This window comes from Nannobrachium achirus (genome assembly GCF_963921795.1).
Source record: "Nannobrachium achirus genome assembly, chromosome: 5".
NCBI classification, from domain to species: Eukaryota; Metazoa; Chordata; class Actinopteri; order Myctophiformes; family Myctophidae; genus Nannobrachium; species Nannobrachium achirus.
The window spans coordinates 3,073,776-3,095,041 of NC_137814.1; the positions used below are offsets into that span (position 1 = coordinate 3,073,776).

The following is a 21,266-nucleotide window of genomic DNA, read 5'->3' on the forward strand; positions in this document are numbered from 1 at the left end:
AATGAGTTGTCTTTTAGGTCTACTGGATATATTTAGTTTTTAGTTTTAGTCATGATTGCTTAGTATTTATTACTATTATATTATTACGTATTATTTATTACTTTTCATCAGGCACGAGTACATCATAGACATCAAAGGGGGCTTGAGCCCCTGCCCTTTTACCAGTCTGTAAAAAGTGCCCTCTCCAGACCATGAATGTCGTTTTCACTATGGTGAAAGAAATGCAAATGCCCCTCTTTCCATGCCATACCTGAAGGCAGCGTTCAAGAGAATTGCCTTGTCCAAACTCTCCTGAACTTGAATGCAGCATCTCATGTTGAAAGAATTGCCCTCTCTGTGTAGAAATCAAGCATCGGAAATTGCAGACTCCAAAGCTCACAACGTGTCGCGCTGCGACGCGTTGTGAGCTAGGATGTCTGTTATTTCGAGATTTTCACCAAAAGGCCATTTTAGACATTTCAGACCCTGCCTCTCAAAGATTCTCTGCACGTCCCTAGCTTTTCATCATAGTTTGAAACTATGATGAAAAGAACACTGCTAAAATGACAGCAGCAAAAAATATGAAGAAACGGTTTTAATTCTTATGTAGGCCTGCCTTTGCACAAGATGTAGAACAAACAAAGATATATAGTGAAATTGGAACCAAACCCAAACCAAAACAATAACAGACACAATTGAAACTCTTATGATTGGATGAAATTGTTATCCTGAACGAAAAAATACAAATAAAAAATAAATACATACAGCTATTACTATCGGAACAGCTATTTAACACTGTTACTGAACACTCGCAATGATTGCTGTCACAATATAGAGCTATTTAACACTGTTACTGAACACTCGCAATGATTGCTGTCACAATATAGAGCTATTTAACACTGTTACTGAACACTCGCAATGATTGCTGTCACAATATAGAGCTATTTAACACTGTTACTGAACACTCGCAATGATTGCTGTCACAATATAGAGCTATTTAACACTGTTACTGAACACTCGCAATGATTGCTGTCACAATATAGAGCTATTTAACACTGTTACTGAACACTCGCAATGATTGCTGTCACAATATAGAGCTATTTAACACTGTTACTGAACACTCGCAATGATTGCTGTCACAATATAGAGCTATTTAACACTGTTACTGAACACTCGCAATGATTGCTGTCACAATATAGAGCTATTTAACACTGTTACTGAACACTCGCAATGATTACTGTCACAATATAGAGCTATTTAACACTGTTACTGAACACTCGCAATGATTGCTGTCACAATATAGAGCTATTTAACACTGTTACTGAACACTCGCAATGATTACTGTCACAATATAGAGCTATTTAACACTGTTACTGAACACTCGCAATGATTGCTGTCACAATATAGAGCTATTTAACACTGTTACTGAACACTCGCAATGATTGCTGTCACAATATAGAGCTATTTAACACTGTTACTGAACACTCGCAATGATTGCTGTCACAATATAGAGCTATTTAACACTGTTACTGAACACTCGCAATGATTGCTGTCACAATATAGAGCTATTTGACACTGTTACTGAACACTCGCAATGATTGCTGTCACAATATAGAGCTATTTGACACTGTTACTGAACACTCGCAATGATTGCTGTCACAATATAGAGCTATTTGACACTGTTACTGAACAAACACTCTATAGCAGAGGTCTTCAACAGGGGGTCCGGGACCCCTAGGGGGTCCTCAGAGTTACTACAGGGGGTCCTCCAAATCTTTGTGTGATAGAAACCTTTTTTTCTCCTTTTGTATATTTACCACTTGAACTCTAGCGTCCATATTCTGAGAACTTTAGCCAAAAATAGCAGATCTACAACGCAGCGCGAGGCTTGTAGATCTGCTATTTTTGGCAAAGAGGTTTGGTGTAGAGGGGAAAGAGCAGACTAAGTATAGAGTGAAAGGTCAAGTTTATTAAGTATTGACGGTTCAAGTGGTTAACTATCTGAAAACACAAATTGACATGAATCCAAAATACACTGATGATTGTGCTGTCAAACAATGAAACTATATGGAATCTATGAACAGGTTGTGGGGGTCCCTGCCTCATCTCTCTCTCAACTAAGGGGTCCTTGGCCTCTAAACGTTGCTCTATAGTAATGATTACTGTCACAATATAGAGCTATTAACACTGTTATACTGAACAAACAAACTATAGCAATGATTACTGTCACAATATAGAGCTATTTAACACTGTTACTGAACAAACACTCTATAGCAATGATTACTGTCACAATATAGAGCTATTTAACACTGTTACTGAACACACACTCTATAGCAATGATTACTGTCACAATATAGAGCTGTTTAACACTGTTACTGAACACTCTATAGCAATGATTACTGTCACAATAGAGCTATTTAACACTGTTACTGAACAAACTCTATAGCAATGATTACTGTCACAATATAGAGCTGTTTAACACTGTTACTGAACACTCTAGCAATGATTACTGTCACAATATAGAGCTATTTAACACTGTTACTGAACAAACACCCTATAGCAATGATTGTCACAATATAGAGCTATTTAACACTGTTACTGAACAAACACTCTATAGCAATGATTACTGTCACAATATAGAGCTATTTAACACTGTTACTGAACAAACACTCTATAGCAATGATTACTGTCACAATATAGAGCTATTTAACACTGTTACTGAACAAACACTCTATAGCGATGATTACTGTCACAATATAGAGCTATTTAACACTGTTACTGAACAAACACTCTATAGCAATGATTGTCACAATATAGAGCTATTTAACATTGTTACTGAACAAACACTCTATAGCAATGATTACTGTCACAATATAGAGCTATTTAACACTGTTACTGAACAAACACTCTATAGCGATGATTACTGTCACAATATAGAGCTATTTAACACTGTTACTGAACAAACACTCTATAGCAGGGGTCTTCAACATTTTCAGGCCAAGGACCCCTTAGTTGAGAGAGAGATGAAGCAGGCATTCATGTCAATTTGTGTTTTCAATTCAGATATTTAACTACTTGAACCGTCGATACTTAATAAACTCGACCTTTCACTCTGTGTTTAGTCTGCTTTTTTCCACCTCTACACCAAGCCACTTTGCTGAAAATAGCCGATCTACAAGCTCACAATGCCTCACAACGTTGTGAGCTTGTTGTGAGCTATGTAACACTGTTAATAAACACCCATTGTGAGCTTGTAGATCAGCTATATGCTACGTACTCTAATCTCTCTTTTGGGTCTCAACCAGGAAAGTTTGGGAACCACTGGTGTGTGTGTGTGTATATATATATATTAGGGCTGGGATGTGATTACAAATTTGAATCTAATTAATTACAGGCTCTGTGATTAATTAATCGCAATTAATCGCATTTTAATCGCACATCGATATTTGACCTGAGAAGCATTTTTTTTCAAGTAAAACACATTTTGTTGTACGAGTGAGTGAGTTTTTTTAATCTAAATTTGGCATCCACTGGGCCAAGCAAAGCGCTCTGATCGGCTACTTCTCCCTTTGCGTTTGTTGTCTCTTCTTGGTTGGTGCATCGCTATGATCGGTATGCCCGAAACTGAAGGTTCTGTGGTGCAAAAACTAAGTGCAATTAAAATGCGTTTTTTTTTATTGCGCTAATTTTCTGTAATTAATCAGTTAAAGTCCCAGCCTTAATATATATATATATATATATATATATAGAGAGAGAGAGAGAGAGAGAGAGAGAGAGAGTGAGAGAGAGAGAGAGAGAGAGAGAGAGAGAGAGAGAGAGAGAGAGAGAGCGCGCGCGCGCCTGCGTGCGTGCGTGCGTGTGCCCAGGCATTCATGTGACGTGTCTGATAATGTACAGTAAAATGTACAGTACATGTTGTGGAGTCCGTCTGTCCGTGGCATGCGGTGGTGATATGAGTGACATTCTGTGACCTAAAGAAAAAAATAGAAGAGCTTTAAATAGCCTCCCACTCAAATACCCACAGTTCAGAAATGTACAAATCAGCCTTCAAAATATCAGATTCTGTTTTCTCCCCCTCTGACCAATCGGGTGAGTTGAAGGCAGACCGACACAAGACTCAGGAAGTGTCGGCTGCGCACAAAAAGAGTTTACCAGCCGGCAGCCATGCTTTGGTCCAGGGGCGTCAATTGGGTATGGCAGGGGTATGCAGCTGCCATACCCTGGGTCCAGGGGGGGGAGAATACAAGTTACTTTAAAATATAAATCCATGAATGTCGCATTGTCTATCTGTGCTGGTTATGTTGTTGAATTACATTAAAATAACTACAAATGCAAAATTTAACAAGGTATTATAATTATATTCGCCACACTTTTTATTCTCCCCATCTTGACAAAATGGTATATTTCCAGGTTCCGCAGGTCAGCTGCACAGGTGCAATTCATTATTGTTAATTGTGTCACGTTTACTATATTATGTCAAGTTTAGCTGCACTTGAACAACCGTTCCAGACTGCCATATCCAGCCCAAGAAACCATAGACATTTTGGGGGGGAAAAAAATAGAATGTACTTAAAATAAATGTATCATGCCTTTTGCTAAGGTATGGCAACATTACTGGTGTCTTGCACGTGCGCCTTCGCGCGCGTGCAAGACACCAGTCATGTTGCCATACCTTACCTTTTTCTGAACTGACGCCACTACTTTGGTCTGACCCCACCGTCCCCTTGCTTAGGAAAAAACAATCTACCTATGACGGCCGGGCTACATCAGAAAATATATTGGATCTTTCCAAAACGCGCACGGCCGCACGCCCCGCGTACGCACTGACGCTCGTAAAAAGGCTTGGTGTAGCCCAGTCGTAAGAGGGGATTCCGCCAATGCATTTCAATGGGAATGGAGTGGATTTATGGTCGAGGTCCGAGGGTGGACCGTTCCAAGTAGTAAGGGGAACATAATAAAATCTGCAAACTAAATCGTTACCAAGAAATTTCTTCACCAATGTGTTTATTAAAGGTGTGTAATAATATGTACTAAAAGGTTGAAATTCAACTCCCGGGGGAAACCTCATGAAAAACTGATGAAAGTTTGTGCCCCATTAACTTTACTTTTTTTTTTTTAAACACAGAAAATAAATTTGCTTTAAGTAGCATGTGAGGGGTCAAACTGTGGTTTTTCATGATGCTGAATCCATTTCAAGCATTTGTTTTGCAAGAAATTCAGCATCATGAAAAACCCATAGTTTGACCCCTCACATGCTACTTAAAGCAGATTTATTTTTTGTATTTTTTTCCTGTATAGTAAAGTTAATGGGACACAAACACAAATCAGTTTTTTTATGAGGTTTCCCCCGGGAGTTGAATTTCAACCTTTTAGTACATTACACACCTTTAGAAACACATTGGTGAAGACATTTCTTGGTAACGATTTACTTCGCAGATTGGTCAAATATCTTATAAAATCCCCTTACTAAAGACTCAGGAAGCGACAACGGTTTGTAGCTTTACTAGCTTTGGGAGTGCATGGACTAGAGCGAGGCTCCCTGTCTCGCTTGTCTGCTGTGCAGTTAGACATTTTTGCCACACGGGGCGCTCTCTGGCCTAGCGGTCCTGGCGTATATACCACATAGGCTCTGAGGCTCTGTTCACACCGAGAAAAAAACTCTTAAATGCACGCCATGCGCACAGGAACGCAATTATGTGCGCCTCCAGTCCGCAAGGCGGTTGTTGACAGTTGACCGTCACTCTGTCGGATCACTTCCCTGTCATTTCCCACAGCCACACCTACACGCAGAGCAGCGGTGCTTTCATTGGCTTCAAGAGCTCACGCACAAGATCTGAATAATGTTGGTCGAGAAGAAGTTTATTCAAATGAAATGTGTCCCGCAAGTTGGTGGCACTTGCTGCGTGTCAGTGTCACTTCCCATCTCTCTCTCTCTCCCTGTTTCCTGACAGTCTACTGTCCTATCACTAAAGGCATAAAAGCCCCAAAATATATATATCTCTGATGGGATGTACATTACATTTTAATATCAATTATATTTAAAACACCAACTTCAGAGTTACAAGTGTCAAGGTTATTCTGTTTTGGAACAATATGATTTATACACGTGCAGGTCTGTACAAAGGTGATGGGAGAAGATCAACGAGAGAGAAGAGAAGCATGTTTATCCACAATTTTCCCCGGGGGTTTACTGGAGACTATCAGGACCAAACTTCCGGGTTTAACAGCAGACATACAAGCTCACGTCGCGTCGCAGATGCAACCCGTTGTGAGCTTGTAAATCGGCGGCGGAAGATCGGTGCAAACGTCTGCGCAATGCACTGTGGGGCGTAGGAAAATCGTGGATAGAGGGTATGCACGTCCACTGGGACCCGCCCCCCTAATCTAGACTGAGTGGCAAAACATTGAGCAGCTTGGAGCATTGGAGTTTGGAAGTGCTAGTTGCAAATCACTCGATGGTCCTGCATACCACCTGTTTCTACATTGCACATAATGCAGGAGGCAGCAGGTTGTTGTGTTGTTGAAAACAAGCGCTTCCAAACTCTGACACTTGGAAAAATAATCCCCTGCACAGAATGTCTTGACAGAAAGTAGCTCATAACATGTCAAAGAAAAACTTTGCAGATAGAAAGAGGATAATTCAAGCTTTCAGTAGAGCCGCAATGTTGGTGAGTTTAACTTTGTTTAATACAATCAGATAGGACTTCTCTGTTTGGATGTTTGGGCTGTCAATGGCAGAAATTATAGTTTTTTTTTTCCCACATAACTTCCAGCAACAGTGATGTCACGCACATACCCTCTATTGTTCCACTGGTCATTTTTGTAAGCCGATTGATTTAATATTGCTGTTTAATATAGGCTACAGTAAGAGTAAACTGACATTACACTGGTGTGGTCTCCTTTTCTGTGTGGGAGTGAATATAATCTTTTTTGGGAAACTGTATTTATTCTTGTCTTAATTACATGGGAAATAAAATACCCATCAATCTCGCCACGTGTTGTAGAAAAACAACACAAGTTTCACTGGTGTGTGTCCCCCCCTTTCTCAGCCAATCAGAACAGAGTTACCGCTCACCGAGATAACCAATCACTGAACACGAAACAGGCATGTGTAGAGCGTGGAGCATGCAGCAGATGTTTAAGTGTGTGCACGTGTGTGTGTGTGTGTGTGTGTGTGTGCGTGTGCGTGTGCGTGTGCGCGTGCGCGTGCGTGTGCGCGTGCGCGTGTGTGTGTGTGTGTGTGCAATCTGTGCATGTGTGCATGTGTGCGTGTTGTATGTGTGTCTGTCTGGCCGAGACAAATTGTACAAAGTATCCAATTTCCAGTGTATATTTCATACCAGTGATGGTCAGTAACAAACAGTTGTGGGAAAAGTTCTTAAGTAAAAGTATCATTACTGCCATGCAGTAAAAATGTACTACAGTAGCACCACAACTATAAAGTACTCATTACTTTTACTTCTACTCCATCACATCTAAGGGGCAAATATTGTAGGCTACTTTATAATTTACAGTTTACAGTTAGCAGACGCTTAATCCAAAGCGACTTACAATAAGCAGTTAATATATCAATATAATAAGCAAGATAATATGTCCATCAACAACAATACAATAAATGCAAAGGAATAACAACCTAGAAAAACAGTAACATAGGTAGACCACGCAAAAAAAATCTGTAAAAAAAAATTTTTTTTTTAAACTAAAAATGCTATCTATCTTTCATGTATGGTCATTGAGGGACGGGGAGTGTTACAGTAGTGCTATGGACTTCAGCTCACGATGCAATACATTGTGAGCTTGTAGATCTGCTATTTTCAAACATTTTGTACTTTTAAGTGCATTTGATGCCAACATTTTCATACTTTTACTCAAGTACATTTTGAAATCCAGACTTTTACTTGTAACAGAGTATTTCTAAGAATTGCAGTATTGATACTTTTACTTTTTTCCACCAGTGTCACTGCAGAGGGGTGTGGCCTAACTCCAGAGGGGTGTGGCCTAACCCCAGAGGGGTGTGGCCTAACTCCAGAGGGGTGTGGCCTAACTCCAGAGCAGGCTATAAAGGTTGAGTGAGAGTCTGGAACAGCTGAGTTCAACTGAAGGTAAAACACTCTTATTTACACCCTCCAGAAGAACACGGGCAAAAATCGGACTAAAATCTTTAATTATGCGGACTAAAATCTTTGATTATGCGGACTAAAATCTTTGATTATGCGGACTAAAATCTTTGATTATGCGGACTAAAAGCTTTGATTATGCGGACTAAAATCATTGATTATGCGGACTAAAATCTTTGATTATGCGGACTAAAATCTTTGATTATGCGGACTAAAATCTTTGATTATGCGGACTAAAATCTTTAATTATGCGGACTAAAAGCTTTGATTATGCGGACTAAAATCATTGATTATGCGGACTAAAATCTTTGATTATGCGGACTAAAATCTTTGATTATGCGGACTAAAAGCTTTGATTATGCGGACTAAAATCATTGATTATGCGGACTAAAATCATTGATTATGCGGACTAAAATCATTGATTATGCAGACTACTAAAATCCTTGATTATGCGGACTAAAATCCTTGATTATGCGGACTACTAAAATCTTTGATTATGCGGACTAAAGTCTTTGATTATGCGGACTAAAATCTTTGATTATGCGGACTATAAGCTTTGATTATGCGGACTAAAATCATTGATTATGCGGACTAAAATCTTTGATTATGCGGACTAAAATCTTTGATTATGCGGACTAAAAGCTTTGATTATGCGGACTAAAATCATTGATTATGCGGACTAAAATCATTGATTATGCGGACTAAAATCATTGATTATGCAGACTACTAAAATCCTTGATTATGCGGACTAAAATCCTTGATTATGCGGACTACTAAAATCTTTGATTATGCGGACTAAAGTCTTTGATTATGCGGACTAAAATCATTGATTATGCGGACTAAGATCAAGGATTTTGCTATGAAATATGCAGGGGTTTTTTTTATATGAAATTTGCGGAATATGTGAAAAGTTGCAAAATATGTGACATGCTAAATGTGCACAACGTTGCGAAATATGCGAAAGGTTGTGAATGTACGCGAAATATGTGGTGAAATGTGCGTAGTTCCGAAATATGCGGGTGGAAATATGCGATTATGCGGCCTTAATAATCTGCAGCAGTTGTCTGATTATAAGGGAAATTATGCGATCACATTTTTCTGGAAGGTTCTAGTTATTGTTACAGTAGTGTTATTGATCATGATCATTCATTGATTATTACCAGACGACCACTGAGATTATTAGTGATCGTTACAGTAGTGTTATTGATCATGATCATTCATTGATTATTACCAGACGACCACTGAGATTATTAGTGATCGTTACAGTAGTGTTATTGATCATGATCATTCATTGATTATTACCAGACGACCACTGGGATTATTAGAGATTGTTACAGTAGTGTTATTGATCATCATGATCATTCATTGATTATTACCAGAAGACCACTGGGATTATTAGTGATTGTTACAGTAGTGTTATTGATCATGATCATTCATTGATTATTACCAGACGACCACTGGGATTATTAGTGATTGTTATTGACTGGTTGCTATGGTTACAGGTCCAGGGTATTGCACTGCAGCATCATGGGTGAATGGACACACTGTTTACAGTTTGGGATTCAACTGGCCAGGGAGGCTAGTCAGGTACCTGTCTGTGTTGTGTTAATGTCTGTCTGCCTGCTCTCCTGTGTGTGTGTGTGTGTGTGTGTGTGTGTGTGTGTGTGTGTGTGTGTGTGTGTGTGTGTGTGTGTGTGTGTGTGTGTGTGTGTGTGTGTGTGTGTGTGTGTGTGTGTGTGTGTGTGTGTGCGCGTGTGCGTGTGTGTGTGCAGGGGCGTCACACCAAATTCTGGGCCCTGGGTACAAGGATTCACTGCGGGCCCCCCATGAATGTTAACTATTGAAAAATAGCAGATATACAAGCTCACAGCGCGGCACAGAGTGTAGATCTGCTATTTTTGAAAAATCATGAAAATGTGTGCCAAGAAACCTATGTTTCCATGTCAGTGATGCTCAAACTTTTTCATGTGAAGGACCCCCCCCCCCCATCTCAAAATATTTAGTTCCAGGGACCCCCCAGAAGCAAAATTTGAGTTACAAATGTTCATTAAAAAATACATATATTCAAAGATTTGCGCACATTTTCACGACTTTTCAAAAATAGCAGATCTACAAGCTCACAGCGCGGCACCGTGAGCTTGTATATCTGCTATTTTTCAATAGCTAAAGTTACTAGGGCCCCTCCACCTTGGGCCCTAGTAACTCAGTCCCACTTTCCTACCCCTTGTGACGCCCCTGTGTGCGTGTGTGTGTGTGTGCGTGTGTGTGTGTGTGCGTGTGTGTGTGTGCGTGTGTGCTGTATGAGTAACTATCATGTTTGGGTTAGGGTTAGTTCTTTATGTTATAGTTCATACATGGGCAACTGGCGGCCCGGGGGCCACATGCGGCCCCCACCATCACTTGATGGCCCGCAGGTTAATATTGGAATACTGTTATATTATCGATTTCAGCTGTTACAATTCCAAACATGCAAACATGACCCGCTTAAATTAGTAGCTTAATGACTAGTATAGTAGTCTTTTTTATGTCCAACGTATTTTGTATTTAAGTTCATAAAGTTAATGTGAGTATAACTAAATGCATTTGAATTTAAATCATGTTACATTTTATGATTCCAATTAAAATATGACAAAACAATATTCAGGATTCCAATTCAAAAGAAGCAAACATAGCCGATCTACAAGCTCAAAACGTGTCGCGTCGCTTTGAGCTTGTAAATCGTCTATTTTGGCTTCTTTTGTATGACATACTAGAATGACAAAGTAGGACGTAGCAATATGCAATGTGGCCCTCTGGAGTGAAGGTGGAAATATAGTGGCCCTCGCCATCACCATTGTTGCCCACCCCTGATATAGTTTATTTTATTGTAGTAGGCCTATGTCTCTACAGTATGTCCCTATGTCCGTTTGTCCCTATGTCTTATTTCCCTATGTCCATATGTCCGAAGAGCATGAGACTAAAGTCACACAAGACTAACGTCATAGAAAGCAGGTGTAACAGAGGTGATCCGAACCTCCCCACCCGGCTTCGAACCTGGGTCTCGCGCATGACAGTCCAATATCTTAACCATTACTCCAAAGGGACATCCCTATGGAACGAGGGCAGATACTAGACTTTTGAGGCTTCAGGCTGGGGCTGCGACTCTCTCCGCCACATAGGCCGAGACCGTCATCACCACAGCTGATGTCACGGACCCATACAAGGAGATATTCACGTGTGTCGTGTTTGATACAGGTGTGATTTTATTATTACAGATGGTGTTGCAGGGATCAAAACCTCCACCGGATGTCAGTCTGTCAGTCATGTCACATCACACTTTTGCCCTACTCATATCTCCACCACTGTTGCCCCGATCCATGCCAAACTTTGCGCACACACACACTCCTTGCCTGCCAAACCACAACCACCACCCCACATTTATCACATGGCCCTTTTCTAGCGCCACCATCAGGCCGATTCTTGCAAAACACATTTTTGGACACTGCTCCTACAGATTCTGCCCTAAAATCACGCAAATCGCTACACAGTATGTCGACACTCATGTCATCAACATGGGTCTGTCCCATATAGCGCCACCATCAGGCCGATTTTTACAAACACATTTTTTTGAGTCTTACTGGTATTACTCTCATTACAGACGGTGTTGGAAGCTTTCCATCAGCAGAAGGATGTCAAGCTGAAGAGTTCTGCTGCTGACCTGGTGACCGAGACGGACCAGAACGTAGAGAAACTCCTCTTATCCTCCATCAAAGAGGCATATCCTGAACACAAGTACGTCTGTCTGACTGTCTGAACATTTTATAGTTAACTTTTAATGTGAGACGATCATTAGCAGAATGTCCATCAAAAAGAACAGGAAGTCAGCGGGGTGACCAGGAAGTGGTCATGTGATGCTTTGACCTTTGACCTCTCAGGTTCATAGGGGAGGAGTCAGTCGGGGTAGGAGGGGCCGTGGTTCTGACTGACAGCCCCACATGGATCATCGACCCCATCGATGGAACCGTCAACTTTGTTCACAGGTTACTATTCTACACTATTATTGCGATCGTCAGGTCGCAGTTACTATCAAAACCTCGACCAGCTAGCTGTCTGTCTGTCTGTCAGTCTGTCTGTCTGTCTGTCTGTCTGTCACACGTCACACCTTTGCCCTGCTCATATCTCCGCAACCGTTGCCCCGATCCATGCCCAATTTTGCACACACACTCCTTGCCTGCCAAACCACAACCTCCATCATTCACACATGACCCTCTTCTAGCGCCACCATGAGGCCGATTCTTGCAAAACACATTTTTGGACGCAGCTCCTACAATTGTTGCCCTAAAATCACGCAAATCGGTACACAGTATAGATAGATACCTTTAGATAGATACCTTTAGATAGATACCTTTATTATCCCAAGGGGGAAATTCAGTATGTCTACACTCATGTCATCAACGTGGATCTGTCCCATTTAGCGCCACCTTCAGGACGATTTTTTAAAACACATTTTTGGACACTGCTCCTACACATTTTGTCCTAAAATCACACACACATTATGTCTACACTCATGTCATCAACATGGATCTGTCCCATTTAGCTCCACCTTCAGGCCGATTTCTTAAAACAAATCTTTGGACACTGCTCCTACAGATTTTGCCCTAAAATCACGCAAATCGGTACACAGTATGTCTACACTCATGTCATCTACATGGATCTGTCCCATATAGCGCCACCATCAAGCCAATTTTTTCAAACACATTTTTGGACACTGCTCCTACACATTTTGCCCTAAAATCACGCTGCAACCTGGCGGTCGCTTATGACCAGTACAACCACAGTGTGTTACTGTTGTACTGGACAGTTGGGTAAGTGTAGTAATTAGCTCCAGAGCAGTGGGTTGGTCAATCCATCATTCACATCAAAGAGTGAAACAAACTGCACATCATGAAATGCAGAAAAATAAAATACAGTAATAATAATATAACATACTGATGTTTGTCTCGTTCTGATCGCAGGTTTCCTTTCGTAGCGATATCGATTGCCTTCGCTGTCAACAAACAGGTACTGTACACAGATCATTAACAAAACTGGTGACACTTTTGGTGTTAGCGGGTCAAATTTGACCTGTGATTTAACTAAAAAACGTTTAAATTTCATTGTTTTCCTCCCCCACCTCATAGCTGACTTGTTATGCGTTCATATCCATGTAAACACTATTAAAATATTATTTTGGTTTAGGGTTAGGGTGTCATCTTTCAATATAGCTCATTTTCAACTATGAAAATGTTAAGATTCACTCATTACATGTCCTATAAGTGTCTCAAACATGTACAAAATTAATATTGACTATTTGGGGGGAATTGAGCCACACTTCTCTGCCGGGTAATTTTTGACCCCTAACACCACAAGTGTCACTTTTCTTTTTTATAGAGACCATCAGAATGAGCTGAAATGGTAATAATTAATGTTGTTAAAAATAGCTGTTACTGAGGATATCATGAAGCCTTGTTCCAATAAAGAAAGAAATGTAAAACATACTTTTTACATATTTAAAGTTGAAAACGGGTCAAAAATAGAAAACACAATAGAAGGGTTTAAACAGTTTTCATTTTTTTCACATTGTATTTTTTGACCTTTATTTAACCAATATAAAACTACATTAAAACTAAAGTCTCTTTATAAGTGTCAACTGACCATAGATGCATAGATATGACATTGGTGGTTGTATTGGTTGTGTGTGTGTGTGTGTGTGTGTGTGTGTGTGTGTGTGTGTGTGTGTGTGTGTGTGTGTGTGTGTGTGTGTGTGTGTGTGTGTGTGTGTGTGTGTTGTATTGGGTGTGTGTGGTGGTTGTATTGGTTGTGTGTGTGTGGTGGTTGTATTGGTTGTGTGTGGTGGTATTGGTTGTGTGTGGTGGTTGTATTGGTTGTGAGTGGTGGTTGTATTGGTTGTGTGTGGTGGTTGTATTGGTTGTGTGTGGTGGTTGTATTGGTTGTGTGTGGTGCTTGTATTGGTTGTGTGTGGTGGTTGTATTGGTTGTGTGTGGTGGTATTGGTTGTGTGTGGTGGTTGTATTGGTTGTGTGTGGTGGTATTGGTTGTGTGTGGTGGTTGTATTGGTTGTGTGTGGTGGTGGTATTGGTTGTGTGTGGTGGTTGTATTGGTTGTGCGTGGTGGTTGTATTGGTTGTGTGTGGTGGTATTGGTTGTGTGTGGTGGTTGTATTGGTTGTGTGTGGTGGTTGTATTGTGTGTGTGGTGGTTGTATTGGTTGTGCGTGGTGGTTGTATTGGTTGTGTGTGGTGGTTGTATTGGTTGTGTGTGGTGGTTGTATTGGTTGTGCGTGGCGTTCAGGTAGAGTTTGGCATCGTCTACAGCTGTGTGGAAGACAAGATGTTCACCGCTGAGAGAGGACACGGAGCCTTCCTGAACGGACTGCCTCTACATGTGTCACAGCAGAAAGGTATCTATGTATCTATCTACTGTATCTATACCTATCTATCTACTGTACCTATACCTATCTATATACTGTATCTATATACCTATCTATACCTTCCTGAATGGAGTTCCTCTACATGTGTCACAGCAGAAAGGTATCTATGTATCTATCTACTGTACCTATACCTATCTATCTACTGTACCTATACCTATCTATCTACTATACCTACAGTATACCTACCTATATATCTATATACCTACCTATACTTCCTGAACAGAGTGCCTCTACATGTGTCACAGCAGAAAGGTATCTATCTACCTACCTACCTACCTACCTACCTACCTACCCACCCACCCACCCACCCACCTACCTACCTACCTACCTACCTACCTACCTACCTACCTACCCACCCACCCACCCATTTTCCTCACTACTGCCCCTACAGTTGACAACGGTGCGGCCGCGAGTACTTCTTGCTTCGGGTCAAGTCCAGTACGTTCAGTTGTGTGATGTACGTAATCATACGGACAAGTACGGACAGGGAGAAAGAACGGACATCAAACGGACCAAATGGAAGAAATCTCTCCCTCCCACTCCGTTTCTAGTGTAACCTGGGGTCCTTATGTTTCTAGTGTAACCTGGGGTCCTTATGCATTACTAAGCATGATACTCCAGGGAGGTGGCAGTGGACAGGTGCTGTCAGATCAAACTGATTTAGCAAATAGAGGAGGAAAAAATCCTAAAAAAGAGCCTTAGTTTTTGAGGTACCCCTACCCGGGGTAGAACAAAACGCGACATAGTTTTTTCATATCTTTAGGATGTCCCCTTCATGAAATGGATTGTCCCAAGTTTTACTTTGACTGCAAAAGTCATGAAATTGATCCATGAAGGGACTCATCACATAGGCAAAAAAACACCTATCCTGAAAGATGGAGTTCCAAGTCAATCCTTTGTCATTTTCTACCTGCAGGTTGTTTTTACCTCATACTTGCACAGATGGTCCACAGGTAGTGTCCTTACATCCCAGAACAATCAGAATGCAAAAATATGGTTCTGTTTTGAATCTGCAGCCTTTTATATAAGGACTTTCTATAGGCGGAAATTACATTTCTAAGGAATGTTCCCCTGTAAGTCTGGTGATAATCTTCTATAAGGGGTAGAACAAAACGCGACATAGTTTTTCATATCTTTAGGATGTCCCCTTCATGAAATGCACTGTCCCGAGTTTTACTTTTACTGCCAAAGTCATGAAATTGTTCCATGAAGGGACTCACCACATACTGTAGGCAAAAATCGCCTACCCTGAAAGATGGGGTTCCAATTCAATCCTTTGTCATTTTCTACCTGCAGGTTGCTTTTACCTCATACTTGCACAGATGGTCTACAAGTAGTGTCCTTACATCCCAGAACAATCAGAATGCAAAAATATGGTTCTGTTTTGAATCTGCAGCCTTTAATATAAGGACTTTCTATAGGCGGAAATGACATTCCTAAGGAAGAATCCCCTGTGATCCTGGAGATAATCTTCTATAAGGGGTAGTACAAACCCTGACAGTGTTTTTACTTGTCCTCTTCATGAAATGGATGGTCAGTAGTTTTACTTTTACTGCAGAAGTCATGAAATTGATCCATAAAGGTACCCACCATAAAAAAGCCTACCCTGAAAGATGGAGTTCCAAGTCAATCCTTTGTCATTTTCTACCTGCTGGTTGTTTCATCTCATATTGCACAGATGGTCTACAGGTAGTGTCCCTACATCCCAAGGGGGAGGCTCTCTCCATTCCGACATGTCGCCACTCCGAAATGGACTTCTTATTGTCGGAGTGGCGACACTCCCATGGGCCTAAGGTTTAGGGTTAGGGGTAGAGATAGGGTTAGTGTCGGAATGCAGACATGTCGGAAAGGAGACATGTCGGAGTGGAGAGATGCACCCATCCCAAGGCCTAATTCTCTTCACCTCAAAAGCAGCAAACATATTGTTCTATAAGCAGTCTATGGTATTCAGACTTAAATGCAGTACATTATATATGTAAGCCTATATTCAGTAGAATACACTACACTTTGTGCGCCATTCTTAATGCCAAATAATCAGCAGCCTTTTCTCATTTTCATTTATTTCTTTTTCAATCAACAACTATTTTGAGCAGTGTAAGGGAGACTGACCAATGTTTGATTATTTGGCATGCAGTAAGCCAAAGATTCTCAGATCCTGAAGTTCATGAATGTGCTTCGCCAGCTTGTTGAAAGCTGTATTATTGCTTATTCTGAACAGGCTGCTTGTTGCATTGCATCCAGTCAATGCGTGCCATGCTAGAAGACTCTCACACAAAGCCACTCCCAATGTATTTGTAATATCAGACATTGGGATGTATCGTTGTCTATCCCATGACCAGCATGCATGAAAATGGCAGCTATTCCAAGGAGTTGTTGACTGACATAGTAGGCGAGCAACACAAGTATATCCATAGTACTGTACATATAAATTAGGTCAGGGTCTGAGAACCTTTGGCTTGACAGATAGTCTACCAGAGGCTTCAGGATGTTCAAGACAATATGCCCTCACTCTCTATGGCCTAAAAAAGAAGGCAAAGGGCCAGGTGTGTTCTAGTCTTGATGAGCTCCGTTGTATTCTTGCATCAACGACAGACATGCCAGTCTCACACCTGCCTCCCACTGAGGATATTTTTGAATGTTCAACAGGCTATGTACCAAACTGGTACAGTATATGGTGCCACAATCATGTCCCCAAACCCCTTTTGTGGAATCCAGTTGGGAAGGGTTGGATGCTAAAGGATACATCACTAAAGCCTGTCCTGTTCAAAAAATAGCCTGCACCAAGCAGTAAGAGACCTCACCCAACTCTACTGCTATGATAAGGATTGTTGCAGTCAAAGTAGTACGTGCCTCAATGTCTCTCTGTGGGATTGTGTTGTACATAATATTGCTCCTGTATTTACAGTACATTGCCTGTAAACTAAAATAAACAAGAAATGACACAATCCTTTTATACCAGCTTGTGCCTTGTGGACCAGCCTTGACTGTAGAGCATTGTAGTGGCCCTTGGTTGTAATCCACTGGGAACTGAATTCCTTCTTACCGTTTATATTATAATAATATATACCATCATACCATATTTATTACCATAACATAAATAGTAAGACTGAATTCAATTAATCCATTGACCAGCCATTGACCAATAGATACACAGCCGATTACGTCACGAACAAACTCCTGACAAAATTATGTCTGAATTTGGGAGATCACAGCTTTGTATCCATTGACCAGCTTTGCAAATTGGTCATTCCCCCTCACACTCAAATTAGTTGTTGATATGAAAATATTGAAAAAGAAATAAACGAAATAAATTAAAATGAGAAAAAGCTGCTGTTTGATTATTTGGCATGCAGTAAGAATGGCACACATATATAGAAAAACTCCTGATTCACAATACAAGCATATTATGACATATTCTTCTGGTTTATTTTGGTTGTTGGTGTATTCCCTATTGACAATCTGAATGGAGTTTGTTAATTTGTATTGATAATGAGCACCTTATAGATCCTGCTTATTGACCCATGGGCTTTTATCGAGCCCACTGTTGAGCGCTTTATAATATTTTGTGGGAAGATGTGAGATGTGAGATTCTGAACAGAACTGGTATCTTTTTGCATTGGCCAGTTGTTGTCTGAGTTTGTCTATGAGGATGAGAATTGACAAAAGTAAAAAATATTGTCATTTAATATCTTTAGAAAATCATTCATTAGTGTGCAGTAAGTGTTAAATGGCTATATATTATGAATAGTACTGTAACAATGTATTAATCGCCTCTTGTCTTGATTATTTAAACATGATGTCATGGGCCGCTATGCTTAATAACAAGCTTGATAAGCCCAAAGCTTATTGATACCGGGATATCAAGTTTGTAGTAGGCCCTTGTTTCCAGCTCCTTCCCTACCAGTAAGTGGAATGATTAACTTGTGGGGATATTTCTGCCCTTTCTTGGTAAATCACTTTTTTGCATTCTGATTATTTTGGGATTTAAGGACGCTACCTGTAGACCATCTGTGCAAGAATGAGGTAAAAACAACCAGCAATAGAAAATTACAAAGGATTGACTTGGAACTCCATCTTTCAGGGTAGGCGTATTTTTTGCCTATGTGGTGAGTCCCTTCATGGATCAATTTCATGACTTTTGCAGTAAAAGCAAAACTACTGACCATCCATTTCATGAAGAGGACAAGTAAAAGTTATGAAAAAACTTTGTCATAGTTTGTACTACCCCTTATAGAAGGATTACAGGGGAATTTTCCTTAGGAATGTCATTTCCGCCTATAGAAGGTCCTTATATAAAAGGCAGCAGATTCAAAACAGAACCATATTTTTGCATTCTGATTGTTCTGGGATGTAAGGACACTACCTGTAGACCTTCTGTGCAAGTATGAGGTGAAAACAACCTGCAGGTAGAAAATGACAAAGGTTTGACTTGGAACTCCATCTTTCAGGATAGGCGTTTTTTTGCTTATGTGGTGAGTCCCTTCATGGATCAATTTCATGACTTTTGCAGTAAAAGCAAAACTCGGGACAATCCATTTCATGAAAGGGACATCCTAAAGATATGAAAAAACTATGTCGCGTTTTGTTCTACCCCGGGTAGGGGTATGGTCAACTTCTGGCCTATTTTTTCCAAAACCTTCCTTCCATCACTAGCTCTGCCTAAGGCCAGGAGCTCTCCATGGTGCTGACTGTGTCCACTGGCTCTGTAACAATGGGGAATAGGGTATATGCGCATACGCCATTTTGTTCTACTTCCGGGTGTCTTTCGACTTCCTTCACAGGTGTTTCTGATGATACTAATGAAGGGTCTGTTCCGTTCTGCTCAAACAGAGTCAGGGTGCTGATATTGTGAATGTTGGCTCACTGGAAACACTCTGCTACACCAGTGGGTCTCAAAGTGTCCTTGAGGGGGTTCCAAATGTCCCCATACAGGTGTGCAACTCTGAGAGTGTACAAATGGAAGCAAATGGACCTGCAAGTGTCCGTTTGCTTCCATGTGTTGATTCCATTTGTACAGAGTTTATGGGGGTCCTTGAAATTAAAGAACCACTGTACAATAAATCAAACAGAGCCTTAATTAGTATCATCAGTAACACCTGTAAAGGAAGTGGAAAGACACCCGGAAGTAGAACAAAATGGTGTTTATGCATATACTCAATTTAAGCAGCCCGTTTTTACTACGGCGATGTGAGGCGCAGACTGCGGCTGCTATGACGTAATCACTGTTGCGGTCCAAACCGTTAAGCAACCAGCCGTCGGCAACGGGGTCCCACCTCTTTTGCTGAACTCTTTGGTTCCCATGGCGACGCAACCACGCAGCAGACGTTGTAGACGCTACGTGGAAAGCTAAGCCTCTGCCGTAGTAGAGACGGCCGCGATGGCAGCAGGTTGATCTATCAAGCACTGATCATTTCCGGTTGCCGCTGTCATCTGCCGTAGCCGTACAAAGCTTAAATAGCCTAACATCTCATACCTGACCGGGGTCTGGCCCACGAGCGTGACCCCTGTACATATAGTGGTTTTATAACTGACCGGGGGCGTGACCTCTGTACATATAGTGGTTTTATAACTGACCGGGGGCGTGACCTCTGTACATATAGTGGTTTTATAACTGACCGGGGGCGTGACCTCTGTACATATAGTGGTTTTATAACTGCCATGATTTTTGAAAGTTTTTCTTTTTTTTTTGCTTGCTATTTGTTATGTCCATGAATTAAATACCAAGGACTTCCAACGTAAAAACAAAAAGACCGTAAAAGGACTTATTAATGGGATGCTCCTTTTAGGCGGGGTGTTTAACTGTACTTGTGCTGTACTACATGTTTTTATTGTATTGACTATACTTTACTGTTCTCCATGTTTTGTCTAATAAAATACTCAATCAATAAAAAAAAACACACTATCTACTGTACCTATACTTTACCTATACCTGTACATATACAGTACAGCCGGGACGCCTGATGGAGGGGAAATTAACTGGTGGGAATAACGTGTTCCTTCCTTCCTGTGCGTGCGTGCTTGTGTGTATGTGCGCGCGTGTGTGTGTGTGTGTGTGTGTGTGTGTGTGTGTGTGTGTGTGTGTGTGTGAGTGTGTGCGTGCGTGCGTGCGTGCGTGCGTGCGTGCGTGCGTGCGTGCGTGCGTGCGTGCGTGCGCGCGTGCGCGCGCGTGCGTGCGTGTGCGTGTGCTTGTAACAGACATCCATCAGTGTGTGGTGGTGACAGAGATCGGAGCAGAGAGAGATGATCTGTCTCTATCCACGATGACCACCAACATCTACAAACTACTGAAACTACCCATCCATGGGTAAGTTTCTACAAACTACTGAAACTACCCATCCATGGGTAAGACAATTAAACTACCTACGTATTAAACTACCCATCCATGGGTAAGTTTATACAAACTACTGAAACTACCCATCCATGGGTAAGTACCTACAAACTACTGAAACTACCTATCCATGGGTAAGTTTCTACAAACTACTGAAACTACCCATCCATGGGTAAGACAGTTAAACTACCTACGTATTAAACTACCCATCCATGATGGGTAAGTTTCTACAAACTACTGAAACTACCCATCCATGGGTAAGTTTCTACAAACTACTGAAACTACCCATCCATGGGTAAGACAATTAAACTACCTACGTATTAAGACCAGTGTTTCTCAAATGGGGGTACGTGTACCCCAAGGGGTACGCAGAGAT

The 21,266-nt window shown here is 41.0% G+C and overlaps 1 protein-coding gene across 1 annotated transcript in view; it reads left to right on the forward strand.

The window, feature by feature from the left end:
* LOC308286173 (inositol monophosphatase 1-like) overlaps positions 1-21,266 on the forward strand; it is a gene marked incomplete at both ends in the record, with an annotated part of 37,500 nt that overhangs the window by 10,728 nt on the left and 5,506 nt on the right. Inside the window, 5 exons of the mRNA XM_080727129.1 lie at positions 11,734-11,867; positions 12,011-12,115; positions 13,091-13,136; positions 14,424-14,532; positions 20,758-20,866. Coding sequence (XP_080583255.1) covers positions 11,734-11,867; positions 12,011-12,115; positions 13,091-13,136; positions 14,424-14,532; positions 20,758-20,866 — 503 coding nt within the window. The remainder of the gene's footprint in view (positions 1-11,733; positions 11,868-12,010; positions 12,116-13,090; positions 13,137-14,423; positions 14,533-20,757; positions 20,867-21,266) is intronic.